General features: G+C 52.3%; 2 protein-coding genes across 2 annotated transcripts; one reads left to right on the plus strand and one right to left on the minus strand.

Annotated features, from left to right (window-relative positions):
• Window positions 1–1,553: 1,553 nt before the first annotated feature.
• J4E82_005806 (uncharacterized protein) lies at window positions 1,554–3,797 on the plus strand (the record flags this gene model as incomplete). Its single annotated transcript, XM_051732067.1, has 1 exon — window positions 1,554–3,797. One exon carries the CDS (start codon window positions 1,554–1,556, stop codon window positions 3,795–3,797), a length of 2,244 nt encoding a protein of 747 aa, XP_051588087.1.
• Window positions 3,798–9,510: 5,713 nt separating this feature from the next.
• On the minus strand, window positions 9,511–11,859 carry MUS18 (UV-damage endonuclease; the record flags this gene model as incomplete). The annotated part of the gene is made up of 2 exons (XM_051732068.1): window positions 9,511–11,157; window positions 11,209–11,859. The coding sequence occupies 2 exons, from the start codon at window positions 11,857–11,859 to the stop codon at window positions 9,511–9,513; spliced, it is 2,298 nt and encodes a 765-aa protein (XP_051588088.1).
• Between the last annotated feature and the right edge of the window lie 647 nt (window positions 11,860–12,506).

A 12,506-nucleotide genomic window follows, 5' to 3' on the forward strand; every position in this document is an offset into this window, starting at 1 on the left:
ATCATTTACGCCTGGGCCCGCCGTGTCCTTAATCCTCGATGTCATCGCAATATCCGCGCCCGCCGTCAGACGTGTGCTCGTCGTGTCTGCTGCCCCGTCGCGTGCAGAGGTGCGCAAATTGCATCACCCACGCATCCTTCCCTTCTTCATGCCTTGCGGCAGATCAGAGACTCCCGTTGCGGGGTTGGCGTGCAATGGGAGGCCGTTTCTTTAACCTTACGTACTCGTCCAGGGCTTGGCTTGGCGGAAGGCTTCACCAGCGGGCGGCTTTTCGCTGTCTTCTCCCACTGGCAAGCCCTGACAGACTACAAGCGCTGCCATCCCAGCGACATCATTCTACACAGCTTCGATGCGTCTTCGCGGCGGCACATTGATCGCCTCGGTCGGCTCCGTGACCATTTGCGCCTGGTCATTCGTCCGAGCGCTCACGTTGCCCATGGTGGCCCTGACGCTATCAGCAGCAACCAGCACTACTTCTGCAGCAGTGCAGCAGCTCGCGAGCCGAACAAGCCCTGCAACGCCTTCACCCCGGAGCCCTCGACACAAGCTCTCTCAGTGGCTGTGGCCTCTTAGCTGCTCCGAACTTAGCGGCCGGTAGTAGATCGTGCGCGCTGCAGCATGTCATTGGTGGAGCTTTCGTGGCGTCCAGCCCTCTCCGTCCTGCAGCAGGCCACTGTCGCCATCCATCTTCAAGCTCCTGCCGGGGTGCTACCATTTTTCCACGATGTAACCCGACCCTAACCCGACCTTACCTCGCGCCGTCCTGCAATTCGCCGTCACGGTGTGGGGTGTGGTAGGGATTGCCACAGCCAAAGCCTTGCAGCCGCTGCGAGAACATGCGGGCACCTGGCCTACTCGCTGCGGGCCACATCCTTCATGCACATCTCTCAAGATGACCACCTCTTCTCTTAATATCCTAGCGTCCAGTATGCCGCGGCATTTTGCATCCTACCCCTTGGCATCCCAGAGCCCTGTCCACTAGGGCCCTGACCTTATCAGACGGGGGGACCAAGCTTCCTTTACCCAGACCCATCGAGGCCAAAATAATACTTACCCACCGTGACGCGCTTCTTCTATGCTCCATTGAGTATTACCCCTCGTCTTCTTGTCTATTCTGTTTCTACACCTACTATACACGATCCACATCCTGCAGATGCAACGTTGTAGAGTACTGCAATAACACTTCCTCTTTTATCACACCCACCATGGCCGTCTCATCAACCACTGCTCAGCCTGCTGAGGTCGTTCAGAAGGCAGACACCAGCGCCACCAACACCAACAACGCTGCCGCTGCTCCCAGGAAACGAAGAAGAAGAGCACCCGCCACTGGAGCCACCGACGACTGCTTTGCTTGCAAGAAACGTCAAGTCAAGTGTGATCGACGCCGTCCATACTGTGGGCCGTGCGTTGACATTGGAAAAGAATGCTCAGGATACCGTACTACCCTAACGTGGGGTGTGGGAGTAGCTAGCCGTGGAAAGCTCCGAGGCATGTCTTTGCCTATTGCAAAGTCGCCTTCTGCAACTGCAACACAGGAGCCAAAATCCCAGCGGATGAACTCCATAGCTTCCACCAGCACCACGTCAAGCACCGGTGCCCACCAAGATTACCAGCACAACTTCAACAGTCGGGCGAGCATTGACTTTGGTGCTCATTCACCAAGGAGTCCTACAAGCCCTATGTTCTCCGCACCGCAAGAATACCAGTACTTCAGCCCAACAAGTCCAATACCTATCCCCACTTCGTCCACTCCAGTCGGATATCCTATGCAACATCATGGAGAGCAATTCGAATTTGTGCATCCTCAAGCTTCCAAGTTCAGACATCACCAGCCACATAGGGGTCCCCTCCAAAGACTACAAACCACCCTGCACGTACCTTTCGAGGACAACGGCATGTCGGCCTCTTCTGCTTCTCTTGGTACCTACAGCGATAGCGACTTCCCCTCACCGAGCGAGTTCCCAAATACACCCGTTGACGAATTTCCCTTCGCAGACCCTTCAATACCACGATATCAGCCATTCGACCAGGCGCCCATGGGCTCTCTGGACCACTACTTCATTCACGAGGCTCCTCGCTCATTACCAACGGGGGACGACATGAGCTCTAGCGTAAGCTCAGATCAGAGCATACACGACTATCCCGAAGTCAGTGCAGCCTCGCAAAGTATGGGTCCTGTCGTATTTCAGGATGTTTTTGTTGAGGGGGAAATGAGCTCGAGTTTCAATGGATTCCAGCCTGGCTTCTCCTTTCTCCCGTCGGAGGGTATGTCTTCCTATGGCTCTGGCCCCCTGTCTCAAGATGTACTGTCGCTCACCACTTCGATTCCTCAGAGCCTTACCATCGCTTCGCCCCTTTCCCCGCGGATGCTATCCCTTCTGGACTACTACGACAAATTTATATGCCCGGTGCTGGTGGCTTTTGATAGCCATACCAACCCTTATCGGATGCACATCATACATCTAGCCATGCGCAACGAGGAGCTCCAGAACGCTATTGGAGCTCTAGCTACCAATAACATGCGTATGCGCGGAGGTATAGAAGGTCGACGACTGAGCGTGCTGCATGACACGCGCCTGATACCGGATCATGCTTACTCACAGATGACGACACAAGAGCTGCGCGAGATGCATGGCGAAGCAACCGACGAAGAGAAGCACTACAAGGCCAACTCCATTGCCCTCCTCAACAAGAAGCTTGTCGACTACGATGGCTCGCAGGACGACTCCGTACTCGCTACGCTTCTTATCCTTTGTCTTTTCCATGTCTGCGATTCCGGCTTTACGAAATTCAAGACTCAGCTCGCAGGCGTCCAGAAACTGCTGAGCCTGCGCGACAGGACAGTCCGGTCAGAGTTTGTTGGGTGGATCGAGACTTTCTTTACTTGGTTCGATGTTATGACTGCTGCAGTCAATGACCGAGAGATCGAGGTACGCGGCGACTCGCTTGACATGATGAACCTCAGTGCGAACTTGGGCGCATTGGAACACCACTCTGGCTGCGAGGGCCGGCTATTCAAACTCATTGCCCGACTCGGACGACTAAATCTGCTTAGTCAGAATCGACCTGTACGCGACAACGACGACACGCCTACATCGTCACCCCGACCCAAGAAAGTCAAAGACTTTTACTCGTTCAGCTTCGATCATATGGACGGCAACGGCTGGGGAACGCCCATTAACGAGCACGTTGACCCCTTTACCTCAGCGCGCGATGATCCTCGCTCCGAGTTTTGGAGTGAGTGGAACGATCTTCGTATTCGGCTACAAGAGTGGGAGTTCCCATCACCTGGAGACATGCATTCCACATCCTGCGAAGCAACATCATCAATGCTCGCCATGTCGCCAGAACAGGCTGCGCTTTTCCACATTAGCGAGAGCTTCCGCTATGCCGCGCTTCTTTACACTGAGCGCCTAGCGCAGCCGACTCTTCCCGCTTCAGCTCTGAACTTCCAAAACTTGGTATCACAGGGACTTTACCACATTTCTCAGATTGGTATGACGAGCTGCGTTAACAAGTTCCTACTATGGCCATTATTCATTATCGGCACGGAATGTGTTGACCCTGAACACCGCGCTGTGGTGCGACAACGATGTGTGGAGATTCAACGTGAGAGCGGGTTCTTCAACAATCTCAGTGGTCTAGAAGTGCTCGAACGAGTATGGCGCGAAGATGACGAATGGTCGGACGGCGATGTGCAGGTGCCGAGGCAGAATGGGCCTTTCAGTACCGTACAGCATCCTTTCCGGTGGAGGAGAGCCATGGATCGCGTGGATGGGGAGTACATTGTGATTTGATGACGACGCTTGCTGGACACAAGCTATACACACGAGCTTGAGCACACACACACTCAGATATGAAGCTCACCAACGAAGAAAAACGTGCATGAACAGGTTTTACGACATGGGTCTCAGGATTGGTTGGGCCGGCTGGGAAAAGCGAACCTTGGGCAAACAAGTTTTTCGGCTTCATTTTATGTATATTTGTAGCGACGTTTATGCGGCATACCCTGCAACTATATGAAGTTTTGTGAAAAGCATTACACAGTTAATGAAATTAAAAGCGTACCATATCCTCACACATACACCCCACGCCTGCTTCATCGCTTGCAATCACTGTCTTGCTATCTTTACAAGATTGCGCAACCCGTCTCAAGATTGTCCAGATCGGCTGTTCTGCACGAGCATCGCGCATGCACCCCAACGCTTATCCCATGCAAGGCTGCACGAGCGCCTCTCTACCAGCGCAATGGGTTAACAAGTGTGGTTACACAAAGAACGAAGAAGAAAAACATGAGCTGAGATCATTCATTCATTCAGACAAGGCTCACCGGTTCGGCGCCGGTCAGCAAATCGTACAACACCGCAACCCAACACGGCGTCGGCATTGCGCAAATCGAGGCTGCAGCGTCTCATTTGACATGAGGCGAAGACTGCCGACTCGCTGACCTCACCACATGTCCAATTTCAAGATCGTCATCACCTAAACTTTGTAGGAGTGCGCAGCCACATACACGCTCGTCCAGTCAGACGACAGCAGCGACAGCAAACGTTCGATTAAGGTGATAAGCTGACCCGATCTCACAAGGCTCAAGCTTGTACCAGCTGATGCCGAACCCACGAACCACGACCACGAACACAAGACAAGACTACCTGGAGCAACAAAAAGTGCCAGGTCAGGGTTTCACAGCGATGGCGAAAGACGAGCGGCCATGGCGCGCAAGAGGCGGTTATGGCGGCGTTAAGGTGCTGACGTTTGACGGCTGCGCGGGGCAAAAGGAAGGGTTCGGAGACGCCGCCGCTGAATGTCGCAATGAGATGAAGGGGTATACCTGTCAAAGCTGTTGTGCCTCTTGAACATGAGAGAATGCTTTTGAAAGCGAAGGGTTGAGATCACGATGAAGGCGACGCCGATGCGCTGATGCCGTGTATGCAGGTGTTGGTTGGGGTACGTACCGCATAGTTGAGTGGTTGAGAGGGGTCTCGCTCGTTCCGGCTCAGCTTGCCCTGCCACTGCTTGTCCGAACGGGGATCTGCGGTGATCATCTGCCAGGTACAACGTGTACTCATGCTGACAGCTCAGCTCATGTATACCTCAGGCTTTTGTTCTTTTCTTTCATGTAAAGCAAGTCTGACCTACGTACTCGGGTCGCACACGTCACTGCTCGTGCATCGCAATACAACAACGTCAGAGGTGCATTGCTTCTTTGCCAGCTTTGCGGGGGGAATCGTTGGAGGGACACGAGTAGTAGCCGGTGGGGGATGTTCACGATACGAACAGAAGCGGAGAGCAGCCGGTTGGGCGCCTTGCCAGTCAGACATTCAAGCTACTTTAGGACTCTTGATTCATGCGCAGAGCAGAACGGGAGTTTTGCGATACGACTTACTCCGTTTCTATCTACCCCACGCTTCTGCCCCTCTCGATGCCCAGGTGCTCTTTGTATCGCATTGCCTGTGTACTTGCGCTAACCCTTCAAATTTCCGTGCGTGCATGTCCTTTTGGCTCCTCGGAACCACGCAACTCGACTACTATAGTACGGTGTATTGGTAGCAAGAAGGCAGCAAGTCAGCGAAGCAGAACAAGCCAAGAAGATAACGCAGTGAAGCCGAAAAGTTTAGCGCTAGGAATAGCTGCGATTAGAAAAGTAACAATATTCCCAGTGCTATGGATATCCAATTGCACATGGCAACGTGACTCGGGTCTCTCCAACGTCGCATTCGGGAATACCGCGGTATGTATCACCCGGTGTATAGGTACTGTGCAATCATTTCGGATTCACCGAGAGCCTGTGGTATCGCATTGCCCCCTATTGTTAGTACAGTAACTTGTAACTTGTAACAACCAAACCTACGCGGACGGGTCCCCTAGGATACCAAGACTGAAAACGCCATGCCAATGCGTTTCGTTCGTTTGATGTGCTAATACTAGGATACGCAGGAACCGCTCATCTCGTCACACTTCCACGCCGTTCGGGCGCTTCACCCGAGCTCCAACTCGAGCCGGGCGTAATGCCTAATTGGGTCATCGGCTATTTTCTAACAAGAGAGCCGGCTGGAATGGCGGCTTGGAAATTTCGTTGTCTGACGGACGCCGTGACCGCGCCGTAGTTTGACGGAGCTATGTCTTGCATGTGATAATCTGGGGAAACAATTTTGTACGTAACTTTTGCGGAGTAAGATAGCCGACACTTGCGGAGGAGGCGTACGCTTTGTTTCGTCATGCCGCTCGAAGCGTTGACCCTTCATCTCCACGACAATAGAGCGTGATGGTGTCATGCTAGATGTACGCTGTGTGTAGCTCGCGTGAGGCGCAGGAGGACGATCGCGGAGCGGGCCATTACAATCGATCACTAAAGGGCCGAAAGAAGTTCCTAGAGGGTATGTGCCGCGTTGAGCCATGCAAAGCCGGAGAGGAAAAAAAAAGATTGGGCAATAGTTTGGAATGGTGACGTTGTGGCTGAGGAAGAAAAAAGCAGATGTCGTGAAGGCGCGTTGAGTAGTTGTTGTTGACGCGTTCCCGTGGCCGGCACTTCCGTTGTCTGCTGGTTTGAGACAGACATATGCGCTTGCTCTTTGGTTACATCGGTGGTGCAGTAGGTTCTTGGTATTGATGTCTATGGTACACCAGTAGAGAAGAGTTCTATAGAAACTTGAAGAACAACTATATGTGGTGGTCCTGTGGAAGCCGGAGCTCTCGGTACTTGCTTACGTTCACCTGTCGCATCCGCGCAACCATCTGGACGCTCTCTTAGCCTTGAGAGACAATCAGCAAACTGAAAACGAATTTGTAACAATGAAACTGATATTCCTTGCGCATGTCTGCCACGCGCAATGACTATGATGGGACTTCAACATCATTCAACAGCTATAACGTCATAGTAAGTAATGAACCGAACACAGATCTTGGGCTTTTTCCAGGTGTAGCACTTTCTTCTCAGAAAACGGAATCCCACGATGGTCAGCATATCGCAGTGATTCTAGCTTCCAACCGTCTTCTCAATTGGCCTTGCAATCTTCTTCCTGAGATGGCTGCCTTACTATCAGTCTTCATCATTCGGCACAACCACAATCCTCTAGCCTCCTACATCACAGCACCCGTCATCGCGATCCAACACTTCCGGACCGCATAGCCTATGCGCTCTCAACTACGCACATGCATCAGGATGCCGAGGGATCCTTGGAACTTCTTTTTGCGTGTCTTGCATACTTGCACGGACGGATGACGGGCGCTTGACGATTTTTTCTCTCTGAGCTCAGGCCTCTCGCGTAGATATTCACAAGCTCGGCCTTTGTCCCGTTCTCCATTTCTCCATCTCAAGCACAGTCTTCGTGTTCTTATCGCATGTGGGCCCTTGGGGGTCTGAGCGTATGGACAATGCGTCGTACGACCTCTTGTGTTAATTCAAGTTCATGGTTGATAAGGCTAGAAGTTGAAGATTGAAAACGGAGATTTGGGAATCGCGCATTGTGTAGTGGTAGTGCCAAAGATCAGAGCTCGACGCGAGACGGCTCGGTTATTCAACACAGGCTATGATCTACTGACATGAACCGTTCATAGATTCTTCCTCGGGAAACAATCTTCTTGCAGCGCCTTAACCGCCAAAAACCTCATTCGCTGAGCTGCAGTTGAACAAACAAGCACGCCACACCGCCTACCGCTGACCAAACGTACAGAAAAGAGTCTCCACCTGGTCCTCAATTCCAGCCATGGCGGTACGGTCTGAGGACGGACCACCGGCGCAATGCTATTCCGCATAGCAGCCGAACAGTATAACCAACTTCCCTGCTCTGTTCTCAGCCACGACTTGGGATAGGCTACCAGCCCCTCGTTACCATAACGCGCATCGTCAATGCAAAAATACATGCACTAGTGCACCGAATGTTCGATTCAAGAGTCCATGGACATGGTACGGGCATGAACCTCTATCTGTGCAAGGCTGTGCAGATAGACCTGCAGATATGTAGCCGCGGGAAGTTAACCGATTGCGGATAGCTACAAGGTGACTGGGGTTGATTGGCAGTAGGCAAGAGAGAAAGAGAAGCGATAGACACGGCCTAGAATCGAGTCATGGTCGACAATGGTTGATCGACAGACACTAGAGAGAGTATTCTAGATCGCAGTTCTTGGTGTTGAGAAATCAGAAGGACGTGCAAGGGAACAGTCGGGCCATCGACGATACACACGTACGAACAGCGATTGGTGGGATCACTTACCTGCGAAAGATCGTGCAATACACTTTATCGCAGTGGAGCAAAGAGGAGATGGACACATATGCAATCAAGAATACGGACATGTCGACTCCTACAAAACATCCACAGATAACGGTCTTGGTAAATCATGCCTCTTCTCTACAGCGCAGGAATACACAACCCACACACTCTCCATTACGCGACGCGTACCTGAAACTGAAGACACCAGATCCTCCCCCCACCACGACCATACCCCTCAAAGTAACTTTCCAGGCTATCCTCTGATGTTCGCACTAACTCACACCCTCTTACCCTTTTCCTGCCCATGTCCTCCGACGTGGTCCTGCATCTGCATCTCCCCACGGCCAGCTAAGCCAGCTAGAACCAGTCGACACTCTCACAGTAACGCTGACCTGCATGACACCATGCATGTGAAGCTATCGATTAAGCTATCGATGCATACATGCAATGTGATTGTGCCTGCTTTCCCAACCACACCCTCACGACACCTCTCCCGCACTACTATTCTGACAACAAGGCAGTCACATCTTACACGCTTACACAAGGTTGAGCTCTATCCCCCTTCCGGCCGTGGGACATGCAATGGAAGGTGCTAAGAAGATGTGCGGAATGCCTCGGCATCCATCGGTTAGTGCGGCAAAGTAACGGGCCGTGCTTCGATAAAGTTCTGGAAGTCTCATGCCGGTGCAACAACGTATCTATCTACGTTGTTTAACGCCATGTATTGGGGGGAGAGGTGTTATGGTGAAGGGGGGGTTATACGACCATGGAGGTGGCTGGGCTAAGCCTGGCTGGCCCAATTGTTCCACCTTGCTTTTGTTCGTTTTCCAATCCTCTCTTTTCTCCCCTAGGCCTAGCGAATCTTAAGGTCCACATAGTGCACGTTTATGCGTCCTTGCCCCCAACGAACGCATGTTCATACAGCGTTTCGGCCACACAGCTGGACTGGGAAGGTGAATAGATAGGTAAGCGCGAACAGCAAATTGTGAGCTACGTCAATGTGGAGAACGCATGAACTCTGAGAAGACGTTGAATACGAGTTTCAGTAAAAGACGGAAGGGACAAGGCCGGGAAGGAATGGGACGGGATAACGGCCTGAAGCGGGAAGGGAAGGATCTAGCAGGCTCGGAGCATTGTTTTGTCTTTACTCAACCTCTCCTACAACCGAGATGATGTGAATCATGCTTTCAATGTCGCTATTTTCATGTCCGAAGGACCGAATTCACGTATTCGTTTACATTGGGATTGATATTACGACTAGCTGCACCATGGCTACCGATGACCATGGGATTGCACTTGTCTACATGCTCATTTCGTCTGCTTCTTCCTTGTAGCTAACCTGGGCCGTAGCCCTTCCAGACTTCTTCCGTGTCGCAGCAGGCCGTGCATTTCGCTTCTGCACAACAGGAGCCTCGTCCTCGCTCCCTACATCGCTAAGTGGGGGTGAGCTAAGCTGATCTTCCTCTTCATCGGAAGCCGAAGGTGTTGGCACGGACTTGACTGCTGCCTTCTTCTTAGTCGAACTTGCTGCTCCTCGCTTAGCCGGTGCCGCCTTCTTGGCTGGTGTTTTGATGGGCGTCTTGACATCCTCAAGTGGAGCAGCTTCACTTGCTACAGACGCCGCGTCAGCGGCGGTCTTGCGCTTCTTCTTCGCTGGCGTAGCAGCGCCGTCTTCTTTCTTCTTGACGATGCGTTTTGGGGGTCTGAGCCAGTCCTCCATACCTGGAGGCCAGTACACTCTTCCCTCTGGCCCTCCCATGCCCACTTCCTCGTCAGGTACGATAGGCGGGGGCACGTCCTCTGGCTCTTCCTCTTCTAGCTTCGCATCCAGCTCGTCCAATTCGTCAGTCTTCTTCTTCTTACTCTTCTTTACAGCTTTCTTAGGCTTGGGCTTCCATGGCCTGTTCTCATCTTGACGTGTATGTGGCAGGATGTCGTTGAAAGTATGAAAGCCCGGAAGCTTGAAAGTACGCATAAGCTCAAATACGGCCTGCTCCTTGTCCTTTGCCTCGATCATCAAGTCCATGGTATCAGGGCAAGGAGGGAATGTCATGACACGAGGTGAATGCTTTCTCCGCGTTGTCTTAGTGATCGCAGCAGGTGTCGGTTCAGAGTAATGCATCTTAGGTGTGATTCCCTTTTTCTCCCATGTCGCGAGAATTCGTGGGTAGAGTTCCATGATGTCTTTGGTACCTTCACGGATTTGATCTGCATCGAAGATGATGTTGTGATGGTGGTAGTCGAGCACGAATGGGATGTTGAGCTCCTCACATAGAGGCAACAGCTCGTGTACTGACCACACAACATCGTCGTTCTCGAGCACCAGACGATTCTTGACGCTCTGGGGAAGCTTTGCATAATTCTCCTTGAACCTTTCAATGGCCGCCGGCTTGTCGCCATATGCACCACCGAGATGTAGAATCATGACGGCATCGCGATTCTGCTGCTCTGGAAGCTTTAACAGAGAAAGCATCTCGTCATGGTACTCCAGATCGCGCACTGCGTTGTCGATGACTTGCTTTCGCGGCGATCCCAGCTGAGTGAATTGTCCTGGATGGGTAGTCACTCGATGACCCAACTCACCGATCACTTTGCCTACTTCACGCAATGTTTTGCCAGCAAAAGGCTCAAGCTTGTAGCCATACTCGTCATGGCTTGCGAATGGAAACATCTCGCTACTCAGGCGCATGAACTTGATGCCGTACTTGTCGTTCCAGCGCACCATTTTGATAATATCCCGCGCATTAGCAAGGCCTATCTCTTCCACATATTTCATTCCTCGCGCGACATCCGCTGGTTGTTCCTTATCGGGGCGGTTTTTAGTGGCATGCTCGGGCTGTGAGGGGTCCTTCAGGGGATGGCGATGTTCGATGATGCTCGCGATACGACAGGTTCTCGAGCTGAAGACGGGAGGGGTAGCACTACGGAGGTACGTATTGAGACAGGCCTGTATGCACGTTCGTTAGTTTAGATTAAAAAGTACCTGCAGGACGCATACGTAGCCAAGCCGTCCTTTCCATGGAAGAGGAAGGTATTCAGAATTGACCGGTGGGGGTCTTGACAGGGCTTCCTTGACCTCTGCCTCATCCTCGTCTTCAGCCTCTAGGTTATCAACGTCGTCGGGATCGCCAGATATCCTGGTGTTGGCTGCAGGAGCCGTGGTCTTTGCAGCAACACTATTTACGGCGCTTGTGTTGGTGTCATCCTCTTCCACTTTGATTTGCTGCGCGCTGGCCTTCTTTCGCTTGTTCTTTGCAGCGTTCGCTGCAGGGGCGCCATTTGCTACGGGCGCATCACCGGTTGTGGCAGGTGGTGGAAGCGCATTGTCTTTCGTAGTTGCATCTGGTGCAGTATCGGCCTCAGTCGCAATACCGTTGCTCACGGCAGATTCCAGAACAGCATCTGCGCCTTCTTCTGCGTCAGGCGATGCCCGTAATGCGGTGACACCATCGACAATGTCAGGGTTGAGATTAGGATCCGTCTTTTCAGTCTTTCCCCCACGCGTCGTTTGGCGGCGTGGTGGCTTCGCGACGTTTGTAGGCAAAGGCACATCTGTTCGGCGCATCTGTGATCGATCCACAAGAGGCGTCTCTTCTGTTGTAGCAACCGCTGCTACTGCAGCAGCAGACCTTTTTCGCTTGGGGGGCATGATTGGGAGAAGAGATATTATGTGAGAGTTCTGTACAGACGCCGTCGCTCGGAGTGGTGTTTTGAATGCGACACGAGAGCGGATGCAGTAAAGGGAACGTAACATGCGTCCAAGACTCAGGTGATGGCGCCGTAGAAGAACAGCAAGATTATTGAAAGGAGGAGGCTGAAACTTGCGATCCGTGCCTCCAAGGCCATATTGGGTGGATAACGCGTCGAGCTCGCGCCTACGTCATCACATTGAAGTTTGATGTTATGACGCCTGGTGTTGCTTGAGATCGGCTTTGACCCGATCGGCTAAGATTAGCGAATCCACCCGATCTCGAACCATGTTCCGTCTTCCGCATCTACAAAGCCATCACGAACACAACTGCATTTGTGCATGAGCTTGTGGAAAGAGGTACTCACCATAAATCTAGACGTAGCGTAGCTCAACAATCGTGTTTGGTCGGTTTATGGCTAAGAAAGCAGGTCAGGACGGTGCATATACACAATTGTTATTTGTGCAAAGATCCCCTGAAGCACAAGGCCCACTGCTGGGCTGAGCATCTCACGATCTAGGTAGCGACGTCATCGAGACATCCACATTCATTTCTCGTCTCACTGTCTGACCATCCTCGCGCAGTCTCTCTCAGGTTGGCTCTGAAA

Source organism: Alternaria postmessia (genome assembly GCF_024291825.1).
Source record: "Alternaria postmessia strain BMP 2775 chromosome Unknown scaffold_32, whole genome shotgun sequence".
NCBI lineage: Eukaryota > Fungi > Ascomycota > Dothideomycetes > Pleosporales > Pleosporaceae > Alternaria > Alternaria postmessia.